At 44.4% G+C, this 11683-nt stretch overlaps 2 protein-coding genes across 2 annotated transcripts in view; one reads left to right on the top strand and one right to left on the bottom strand.

Annotated features, from left to right (window-relative positions):
• PLEKHH1 (pleckstrin homology, MyTH4 and FERM domain containing H1) overlaps positions 1–2933 on the top strand; it is a 50573-nt gene extending 47640 nt beyond the window's left edge. The window contains exon 29 of the mRNA XM_036383246.1: positions 268–2933. Within this exon, the coding sequence (XP_036239139.1) occupies positions 268–444 (177 nt within the window). The 3' untranslated portion in view covers positions 445–2933. The remainder of the gene's footprint in view (positions 1–267) is intronic.
• On the bottom strand, positions 2700–9174 carry PIGH (phosphatidylinositol glycan anchor biosynthesis class H). The gene is made up of 4 exons (XM_036383249.2): positions 8992–9174; positions 6972–7181; positions 6263–6346; positions 2700–4719 (listed from the first exon to the last, which is right to left on the bottom strand). The coding sequence occupies exons 1-4, from the start codon at positions 9169–9171 to the stop codon at positions 4618–4620; spliced, it is 576 nt and encodes a 191-aa protein (XP_036239142.1). The 5' UTR covers positions 9172–9174; the 3' UTR covers positions 2700–4617.
• Positions 9175–11683: the final 2509 nt, after the last annotated feature.

Below are 11683 nucleotides of genomic sequence, written 5' to 3' on the forward strand. Positions count from 1 at the left end.
CAGGGCTGGGTGTTTTGTACAAGCCCTGGGGACTGGTACTTGTGGCTGCTGCAATAGCTATATATATTCAACAGATCCTTTGTAAGCTGGAGCTTTCAACAAGAGACTTATTCTACCTAACTCTTAAAGACAGGGCTTCATTTTAAAACTGAACAATTCCATGGGAGAAAGCCATTTACAAAAGCCATGCGGTCAATAGATCCTAAAAATCAAAGGGCATTCTTACCTCTAATTAACATACAGTTAATCATTTTCTCTTTTCCCCAGATTGTTGAAGCAACACTTCTGATTGCCAGCTACATTAACTATCGTTCGACTCCTTCACTGCTGTGTTCCACACAGCCCTCACGAAGCCAAACACCTGCTAAGAAGCCCTGGGAGACTGAAAATCGGTGCTTTTTTCCTTCCGTGCCCCGAAGCACAAAGGGGCCCACCCTGCTCTAAGGGCTTGTTCCACATGAGCTGATTTTGTTGGTTATATACCACAGATTAATGCAGGCTCTGATTCCTTTTCCATAATAATAGAAAAAGTTCCTTAGAGGTAGAGGCAGTGTACTTTCTCTTAAAAAAAAGTTGATTTGGGGGACTGTGCGGGAGTTTCCTTTCTGTGACACATTCCATCCAAAATACCATTCCTCAGGTCATTTGCCTGCACAGTGCTCCAGTCATTACAGCTGCACTCATTCTTCCATCTCCTACTGTACTGCCTTGCTTTACAAGTACATATATTTTCTTTGATCCCTCCCATTTTCAGATTTCAAACGACATAAACTTTTGTGTTATTGCTCAGACATGAAAGAAAGACATTGCTAAGAAGGAAGAGGAATTAAACTCACAAGAATAATTCTGATGCAAGTCAAGGGTGATTTCAGACTTGAAATAGTGAGTATAGAATTAGAGTTCAGCAGTGCTTAAGAGTATTTTCAACTTAAAATAAAGGTGGAGGAAGCCTAGGGTCTTTTCATGTTGAGTACTGGGAACAGCTGGGACCTGGACAGTGTCGGAGAATGCCCTGGCACCTACAGGACCGGTGCATTTTAGAAACTGACACTGTTCTATGCAATAGATGAACATTAGATTGCTGCTGCAGGGCAGGGCTCCGTGTGTCACATGCTCCACTCTCAGACAAGCACTTTCTAAGACTTCTGATAACCACTGTTGTAGATGTGTTTGGAACTGCACATTATCTCAGAAAAAAGAAGACAAGGCAAGCAAATTTTGTACTTTTTCTGTCTTTCAGCAACTAGGACAGATCTTCCCAGACAAGCTCTGCCATTCTGACTTGACAGAAGCTGCTTCTTTTAAACTCCTGCTTCCTTCATGTACCATAAACAAGGAGGAGGTAGTCAGCAATTGTGTACTCATGTTCTTCTGACTTTCCTAAAGAATGTTGGTAGGTTTGATTTTTTTTTATCTGTTTCAAAGTGACTTCATTATGAGAAGGTAATTGAATTTTAAACAAATAAAGGAAAAATATCAATTCTTCATAAAAAATCTAAATCTACTTGGTTTAAGTTCAGCTATTTTGAGAAGCATTAAAAAAGCTAAGGAAGAATAACTGCACTTTGAAAAGTACCACATTCAACTTCATAATAATTATGCATTCATGGGCAGCTTTCCCAAATTAATACAGTATTAATCCAACCACTAGACCAAAGTCAGTAATAGCAAACCAGTTATTTGCAAATAAACAAACCAACCATACCAGTGTTTTTACTCCTTAGTACCTGCCACCAACCTTGACACATCCAGCTAATGCACATGGGGGAGCTGATAGATCAAGAAGGATTTTTTTCGTGCTTATGATGGGTGCAAGGCCACAGACTAAAGAGAAGAGCAGGGGGCAGACAAAAATTGTTCTAAGCAATCCCTCATCAGCATCTCTGTAATATAAAACAAAAAAACCCAAACAACCAAACAAAACAAACCCAACCCCAAACCGTCCTCTGGTGAGTGATAGAAATAGTATGGCAGACCTAAGACAGGAAAAGATTCTATGAACAGTGACCTGATTTGCACATACTGTAATGTACCCACTTGTTATGAATTTAAAGACCATCCCTTGAAGGTACAGAGAAGGGTAGAAGTTTTCTGAGCCAAAAATAACTTTAAGAAGATATTTAGTAATTTTTGTTTTCCCTTAGATACTTTCCAGTCTCTCTGTGTCCTGATAGTAGCTTGTATTTCCCCTCTCTCTCACAATTATCTTAGTACAGCTGTGTCAGATAGAAAACACAGTGTTACTCCTCCTCACTCTATCACCTGTGCCTGACAATTTCTCCTGTATCTGAAGGTCAGTTTGACAATTTGCTTCTGGTATCCCACCAGTAACAAAGCTGCTTCACAACAGGCTGGAGCTGTCATCAGTACTGGCAATACTCAAGGCATAGAAGTCCCCAGGCTGTATTTCCTTGTGTCCTCAGAGACTTGAGGAGACTTGTACCAGGGCAAACAGGAAGCAGAGATGTTAAATAAACAGCAGCTCTCCTGAAACTCATTATTTTTTGCCACAATTGCACTTTAAGTTGAGAAGCATGATACACAAAACTTTCTTTCTTCCTTATTTCTTAAAAATATTCACCAATACTTGAGTGTTTCAGGGACCACCCCACTCTGATGGATGCACACACCCCTCCTATTTATAGCTTACCTGTCTTCAAACACCCCACCCTGTGTAGATACCTACTTTGTATGATTCCTTGGTAGAGAAAATAATTTTTTATTTTAATCAATGCTTTTGGCAATGACTGTTAATGCAGCATAGAATGAGATGACAAAAGCCTTTGTGTTCCTAACTGCTGTAAGTAAAAGGCTGTCTGGAAGATACTGTGAAATTTCTGTTTGGTCTTAATAAAATGCAGCTTGTGAATTAAAAACCATGAATTAAATGTGTATTATTCTCAGAATGAAATAAACTATTTTAAAAGCCAAAATATTCTTGATGTAAACAAATATGAACAGAGATTGTGTTTGGTATCCAGGCACAAACCATAGCTGGTATAAACCTGCCCTAGACTGATTCCTTGTTTCTCTCTGCTGATTTCCTCTTAGCTTAAGTGGATGACTACACCATGGGCACAGGATGTTCACTCCTTCAAAAGATTGCTGAAGCTATCTTTCAGACTTCTTGCTGTGACTCAGCTTCTTGGTAATTTCTTCAGTGCACATTCTGAGGACTTCATAGGACTTTTACAGCATAGTCAGCACTCCCAGCACAGTCTTGAGTCCATGACTCTGTCCACTCTGTTGAGCCATCTTTTCTCTTCTGGCACAAAAGGCAGCAGCACATCCCCAAGCTGCTGCCTTTCACTTGGACAACCAGAATACTTCCTGTGACATGAGCTACCTAACCTGTCTTTCAAACTTTGTAGGACTGTGGAAAAAAACCCCACAAATCCCCTTATCTCCACCTTATTGCATGATGGTATGGTGCCAAGTGTTCATTTACAGATTATGTGGACAAGCATGGTACAGCATTGTATGCAAAATAAGCATGAATCCAGGCTCCTGCCAACTTGTGGGTTTAGCTTTTGACACTTCAATCACCTCATTAATATTACTAAGGAGTTGTGGAATATAGAGAGAAAAATACCAGTTGAGTGTTACGGTAACTTTTAGCGTATCAACAAAGAATTTCCCAACCTTGACTTACTGCAAAAGCACAGATTAATAAACTTCATTCATGTTGTCATTACCATCATTTTCAACAACACATGTGCCTCATATTCTGAGAGTAACTCGGGTGGCCTCTAAATGCCACATCTTTTCCACGTCCCGTGTCAACAGGCCCTGCCCCATTCAGCAATGGGTTCACACTTTCCCTGTGCTCCTTTTGACAGTTAAGCACGTACTGAAACCATTCTTGTTGCCTTTGACATCCTTCAACTGATTCATCGCCAGCTGGGCTTTAGCTTTTCTAACTGCATCTTGAACAGTGTTGCTATATTCCTCCCACATCACCTGTCCCTAATTCCACCCTCTGTACACTTCCCTTTTGTGTTCAAGCATTGCCAGGAGCAGCTTGCTCATCCATGCAGGCTTCCTGGTATTTCTGCTTCACTTCCTGCTCATTGGGATGGACTGTTCTTGATCTCAGAAGAAATGATCCTTGACTATCAATCAGCATTCTCAGATCCCTCTTCCCTCTAGGGACCCCATCACATGGGACTCCTTCAAGCAGATCCATGAAGAGGTCAGTCTTCAGATCTCTTTGATGTTTATTCCATTAAACATAACTGAATGCAACAGCTTAATTTTCTGGTTTTGTCCTTCTGAAATTCTCCTGTCTTCAGGAAGTTACTATCTGATCCTACACATCAGCTTTGGTATTTAGAGTGTGATTTTCAAAGGGTTAAATAAAAACCAAAAAATGCATACTTATGGCAATCCAGCCAAGGTTATTTTATAATTTTAGCATAATTTTCAGATGCACGAAACAGTAAAAAATGGATGCATTTTCTTATCTCCCTTTACCCTATTTCCCCAAAATTCTTTTCTGGAGAGGCAAGAAAAAGCTTCTTCTGTCTGAGCCTAAAAAGCTCTGCTAATGGGCCAGTTTTTCTTGCTTTCCCATGTGTCCCTCTGAGTCCTGCTGAAAGTTTGCTGTCTTTTTTTCAGCTATTTTATTTCACTTGATTGTGGAGCTGTCTTCCTCTGCTCCAGGATCTCTTGACAACTTTTGTACACTTCTATCAAGCAGTCCAGTCGTGGCTTGGAGCTCTAGAAGTCAAACAACAGAGAATCAGGCTCTGAACTGAAACGCCAATTAATTTTACCCAAACAGCAAACAGTGGTCAAAGTACAATGATTTTTCAGCAATTCTAACCTGGACCAGCTTAAAACCAGCAAGGAAGTGAAAGTTTCATGGTCCCACAGTCCCTATGATCCTGTAACTTTTGAGCTCCTGCAACAGCATTACTGTGTAAAGTCCATCAAATGCCTCCTTGCAAGAGCTGCTTGAGAGAACAAAAGGTCAAATCAGTGCAGTAAGGCTCCTGGGCTGAGTGATATGGGAAATTGTATTTTTGAAGGCTGCCATAACTTAAAGAAACCCAGTGAAGGAGACACAATAAAGGTACTAATCATTGCTCCTTCAAAACTAACATACTAACTTGCATGTTAACATAATTACAGACAGGCACTGCATTTCAAAATGGAAGAGTTCCATACCTCCTATGCTGCTGGAGTCAACTCTACCAGTGCTAAGATATTTCCATGAAAACAAAACTGGTCAGAGTTGAATGGTAAAAAAAAAAAAAAAAAAAAAAAAAGGAGAAACAATACAGCAATAGAGATGCCAGGCAGACCTGGAAAGCAACGTATCTAACTAATATCAGGTACTTGAATGCAGCTATCTGGAATTTAGTAGTTGTTGATTTCCAGCAAATCTACTTTTCCCCTTGTTTATATGTGAAATATCTAATTTATATTACTGTTACTAAAGATCTTTACAATTGTGGGACTGTGTTAGCAGAAAGTGTAAATGAAATAGACTATTTGTACTCCTAAGTATTCAGACTGACTGTATCCAGTCACAAACTGATCTGTTGGCAGATTACAAAACAGTCACCAGCAGCAGGTGAATTAAGGACAGAGAGGGCTCTACAGCTCAGCAGTCTAAGAAGTGAGGTACCTCTGTGCAGCTTACCACCCCTCATGGATAAGGGCACTGTTGTGTTAGGCATGAACACACACAAAGCAAATCCATTCCAAAAATGGGATTATGAACAGTCAGAACACGTTAGTGAGAGAAGAGAGAGGGGAGACGAGGTAACAGCAACACAAACAAGTTATGATACATTAAACAAATTGGTCACTGCTTGTACCATGATCTTTGTCAGCAGGGCAGGCAGGGGAAGTCATTCCAATGCCAAGGAGGATTTATGAGAACTTTTGGTACACAGAGCTAAGGGAAAAATCAACTGCAGCACAGTGCCAGAGTTATGGTGGTAACTGAGCACAGGACTGCACAGAAAGCTCTACAAGTCCTCAGCACCCTATGGGAGCCAAAGACTTTTAGTTCATGCAAACTCCTGGCTGGGTTCAGATTGACACAACTCCCTGCTGTTTGAATGGAGAGCAAATAAAAAAACCCATCCCCATTATGTAGTTCTGTGAGACTTCAAGTGCCACCCACCCTGACAGCCCAGCCAGGGAAAGGCAACTGTCACCAGCTACTGTAGCAGAATAAAAATATGCTTAGACAACTGATGCACACACAGAGACCACCATCTGGATCTCTCCACCATTCAGTCAAACTCACCTGAAAGAGTGGCACAACCTCAGATACTGCCTGAGGATCTTCAGGGTCCTGGAGGAGGATACAAAGGTAGTAGATAACTTTTTGCTACAAGACAAACAGAAAAAAGTCATTGGAGTATAAAAATGCTATCAAACTGCCTGGAGTTAGCACAGGAATAGGGTGTTTCAACTCACTGGGCTGAAGGCAAATCCTGCCAGGTCACAGTCAAATCTACACATTTTTATCAATAGCTTTCACTCAAAAAAGAAATCATTTTGCCTATTTTTTTTCTATTAAGTTTTTAACCTGAAGAAGACACCCATACTGGAAGGGTAAGGTCTGCTTTTCTACAGGAGCTTTGTAGAAAACCCTGGCAACAGGAAAAACGATTGTTTGTGTTGTCATAACTTCTCATCTCCATCTTGATTACATATGGAGCTGGACATCAGGATTTGTAAGAACAGCATAACAGAAAGAACTAAACCCATTAGCTCAATGCCAGTGGCATTATCCAAGGGATGGATTTGGCTTTTTGAAGTTATTTGTTTGGTTTGAGTTCTCCTTTAAAGGTGAGAGATGACAGAATAAGGAGAAAAATCTGAAATAAAGCTCCTGATGCTAGTAAATCTATGGATGGTGCTGTGTTTAATTGCTCTGGTAAATCATGCTCATGAAAATACACTGGCTGTGAGTGTGCCCAGACACAAGAAGACAGACTTTGTATGATTACCATATGGATGGCTTCATTGATAACCACATCCTTCACTTGACCCATCTCAATGAAGGTTGTGCTCTCTTTCCCTGAGGCGTAGGCTGAAGTCACCTGAATGCCGAGTGAGCCGATGACCAGCAGGGATTCCTGGTCAATCTTCACGAAGTGCAGGTATATGATCAGGCCAAGCAGTGTGATGAAGATGGCAGCAGAGAGCACCATGCTGTTCTGTAACACAAGCCAAGAAAAGGCAGAGCTCTGGTACTACAATCACTTTAACACAGCTTTAGAGAAAGTAAAATTGCACAGTAAATTGTATATTAAAGCTACAGGTGCAAAGCATTTTTACTTAGGTAGAGTCATTTTATTCACCTGACTGGCTGATATATATGTAGTGAAGTTTAAATCAGTCTTTGCTGTATGCACTTAAAGAATTGGGAGCTGAAACTAAAAACTGCAAGAAAATTCTATTTCCTTCCAAGTTCAATGCAGAAATCTCAATCTAAACAAGCCACTTGTGTCAATGAGAATGTATTATGCCAACTTCTAAAGATGATGTCACTGACAAAAAAGTGTTGTGAAATGTTTACAGGAACCAAGGGTGGATTTTCACTGTGGAGGAACCTGCCTTTAGGATAAACACTGCCCTGGTGGTTTTCTTACTATGAACTGCCAGTCTAAACTTGTTCAAACCTCAGCCTCTTTTTGCCTTAAATACCAATGCAAAGAAAATCTGCTTTATCCAGTACTTTTTCTAAGGATCAATGTCTTTTGCATGCTGCAATCCTGAGATTGCTGTTACATTTTAACATATAATTGATGACACTATAGTCCCCCGTAAGTCATCTGAAGACCTGGTAATAAATTCTAAAGGTCCAAAACCTACCATCTGTTTCTGGTAGATGTTTTAGAGAACTCCAGGCCACCTACCCACTAATGAGAGTTATAACAGACACTTCCTAAAGAACTGCACAGCCCCGCCATTCAAGCTGGGCCTGTACCACCATGTGAGCTAAAGAAGCCATGGCTTCAGGAGGTATACAGGACTTCTCCAAAAGTTTGCTATCACAGGGGAAAAAAACAGTCATGAAGTACAAACAGTGAAATTCACAAAGAGAGAGACTTTCAGACCTGATTTCCTGGCAAAAGGAAGAATTGCAGTCACTTGCATGTAGGCTGCAGGAGTGTGTGTAAAGGCAAGCAGGAAGGCAGTGGGTGGTAACCCACTGTATGCTTTCATAAAAAATGAAACTCAGACATGAGCCATCTATTCCAGTCTGACTCCTGACAACTGACTTATAATGCAATCTCTATCTTAATTTCTTAGGAAAGATTACTGAAAAAAAGGGATATGCAACAGTCAGAGCATGGGTCACAGTGACCAGCTTCTTTGGTTAAGCTACTGAATTCAGTCTGGACATAACTGATCTGGGTCCAGTTTTTGATAAATCCAAAAGCATTAGTTGAAACATCAGCAGATTTTTAAATCTGTACTGCAAACATCTTTCTGACTCAGCTGTGAAAACTGATGACATTCATGGTGCAGTGCTGAGTCACTCAGAAAAATTCCTTTTGGGGATTAAAAATCATTCACCTTCTTCAATTCCTCCTTAATTTCATATTCTCACAACTCATCTCTCCAAGTGAGCACGTTTTATCTGGACTCACAAGTATGTGCCAGGCATCACTCAGCACGCCGACATAAATCTGTCTAAGAGGCTACAAACCACCAGAGGCACCCGAGAAGACACCGGGGCAAGCAGGTGGCAGCCCGCGGCCTTGAGGCTGGCACAGCTCTCCCTTTGCCAGCACTCCCCATCAGCTCGGCGTCCCCGGGGCGCGGGGGATGCCCGGAGCGGCGCTGAGCGCCTTCCCACGAGCTGCGGCCGCCCTCCATGCCCCGGGCCCCGCTAGCCAAGGCCGCCCAGCCCGCGGGACTCCCCCGGTTCCCCGGTGCCACAGCGGACACGGGCTGTGGGGCGCAACCGAGCCGGGCCCGAGCCGCGGAGGGGCCCGAGGGCGGCGGCGGGGCCGGTACCTCGCAGAGCGCGAAGAGCCCGTAGGCCGCCAGCCAGACGGCGGAGGTGGCGGCGCTGAGCGAGCGCAGCTGCAGGCGGGGGCCGCGCACCGCCAGCTCCCGGCAGGACGCGCTGTGCTGGCGGCGCCGCAGCGCGATCGGCACCCCGGAGGCCGAGAGAAAGCGCCGCTCCTCCGCCATGCCGGGCAGGCGGGGCCCGGGCCGGCCGGCCTCCCGCGGGAGGAGCCTGAGCCGACGGCCGGCTCCGCTCTCTCTCCGCGGGCCGCCGGCCGGTGCTGCCAGTGGGCTGTCCCGCTTGATGTACCTCGCCAGGCGCCCGTCCTTAAACCCGATGACATCAGCGCTTTCTGCGGTTTGCACATGTTGACAGTTGATTGCTTGCTCCCTCTGTTTATGGAATATGTGTTTTAAAGGGCACACGGTGTAGTGGGGCTGCACGTGTCTCTTACCGTGATGAAGAGACGGAGGTTTTCATGGAATCACAGACTGTTAAGGGGTTGGAATGAACCTTAAAGAGAATCTAGTTCTACACCACCGCCTTGGAAAGGGACACCTCACACTAGACCAGGTTGCTCAAGGCCTTTTCCAGCCTTGCTTTGAACAGTGCCAGGGTTGGGGCATTCACAACCTCCTCGGGCAACCTGGTCCAGTGTCTCACCACACACAAAGGAAAAAATTTCTAACCTATCCTAAATTTCTGGACCTAAATATCTAACCTAAATTTCCCCTTTTTCCATTACTCCTTGTCCTATCACTACAATTCCTGATGAAAAGTCTCTCTCTGGCTTCCCAGAAGGCCCCCTTTAGATACTGGAAAGTTTCTATGAGCTCTCCATGCAACCTCCTCTCCTCAAGAAGGTTCTCTTCCCCCCTTTGTCCTTACCATCTGCAACTCCATAAATGTATTTTCTCATCTGTACCACACTTAGGTACAAGGTCTTTGGATTTTTTTTTCCCAAGTTTAAAGCAGAGTTTTCTGGTCCTTTGCCATCTAAATACGTGGTAAATTGGAGACTTGGCTTTGCATAGAGACTTAATGAGTCTTTGTATTGTGCTCCCTTTAATGCATTTCAGTTATTACTTCATGTGACTTACGTGGCAGTAATACAAAGCTACAGCTCTGTGGCTTTCAAACTGCCATCCTGATTTCTTTGGCGTTTCTTTTTTTCCCTTCTACCACAGTTTTTGAGCGTTAGCTTTAATTGCAGTTGCCATCTTTCTGTGAGCAATTTACTTAATTAATGGGATTGTCAGAGCTCTTAGGTGGATACTATATATATAAAAAACCAGTTAATTTGTTCTCACAGGGGCAGCAAAGGAGTCTTAAGAGACATGAAAAACCAAGGGGCATCAGAGAATCACTGCCAAGGTCTTTGCTTTGCCTGGAGGAGTGGCTGATGGCTGCCATCCGTGGGAAGTCTTGTGCAGTATGTCCAGGATCTCACTATGACACAAGAGACCAGGTGGACGGATGGGCTTTCCTTTTCTGCTGAAGAGGATAGGTGAGCTGGGCTGGAGGGGAAAAAAGTAACAGCAGACAATGAACTGCAGAAATGGAGAAGAAAATACTGAAGTTCAAAAGAGGATGAAAGAAGTTCATCAATGAAGTAAAAAAGGACAAAAACCCAATAAACTGAAAACCGGCTTTTTAAAGAGGGAAGAAAGGTTTGAAATGGCGAGAAGGACTGAAGTAAATAAACATGAGTTATGACAGCTGGTATGACCGCTTCAGAGGTGGGGACAGGAAGAAAGGGAAAGAAAAATCAGAGTAGGAGGTAGAAGAGGTAAAAGCACTATGAACAGCCAGGTCAGTAAACTGGACAGAAAGAAACGTGAGCTCCTGGAGGAGTGTTAACAATAATTCACATTCACAAGACATGGGGGAGTTACTGACATAGAGACGGGAGGAGAACTTGGAAATCTTAAGAGGAAAAAGCAAAACTGCTTGGATTTTTTTTGTGTGTGTCACTGGGAACTCCCTGTCTAACCATTTTTTGTTGTCTGTCATGTCATGAACTGTAAGCTTATCTTTCAAGCTTATGCAGAAAGACTGCACATTTGACAGTGGGAGTCATCTTGCTTTGTCACAGCAGGGAAAGATGGGGACTTTAATTTGTTTTTAACTCATTTGTTAATCATCCTTCAAATGTGCCTCGAATAGGAACAGCTGGAGACCTCTGAGAATCGTCTCAAGCCACGATGCTCCGAGACCAATATTCGAGGCAGGTGCTGGATAGGTGGTCCTTCAGTGCTTTATCAAGGCCATCAGGTGATGAGCGCCACCCGTGCTTCTCCAGCGAAGCCACGGAGCAGCGTTCCCGCACGGAGGCTCCCGGAGCTCGCTGTGGCCAGCCAGGGAGCCCGGCTGAGCTGCTGCTTGTCTGCGAGCCCTCGCCTGTGTCCCGGCTGGGCGGGTGCGACAGCGGGACAGCGGCTGCCCTCGACCTGCGGAGAGTGCGGCGGGAGGCCGTGAAGGGGCGGCGGCCCCGCGGGGCGCGGCAGCGCTGCCGCACCTGCGGGAGGCCGAGGCGGCCGCAGTGGAAAAACCCCGGGCGGCCGTGAGGGGAGCGGGGCGGGGCCGCGCGGGAGGGGGGGGCGGGACACACCTCCGTGCGCGCGCGCTGCCGTTGGCCGGGGACGCGGGGGCGCGAGGGGCGGGGCGGCGCGGAGCGCTGAAGAGAGCGGGGCGCGG

Source organism: Molothrus ater, chromosome 6 (assembly GCF_012460135.2).
Source record: "Molothrus ater isolate BHLD 08-10-18 breed brown headed cowbird chromosome 6, BPBGC_Mater_1.1, whole genome shotgun sequence".
Lineage (NCBI taxonomy): Eukaryota > Metazoa > Chordata > Aves > Passeriformes > Icteridae > Molothrus > Molothrus ater.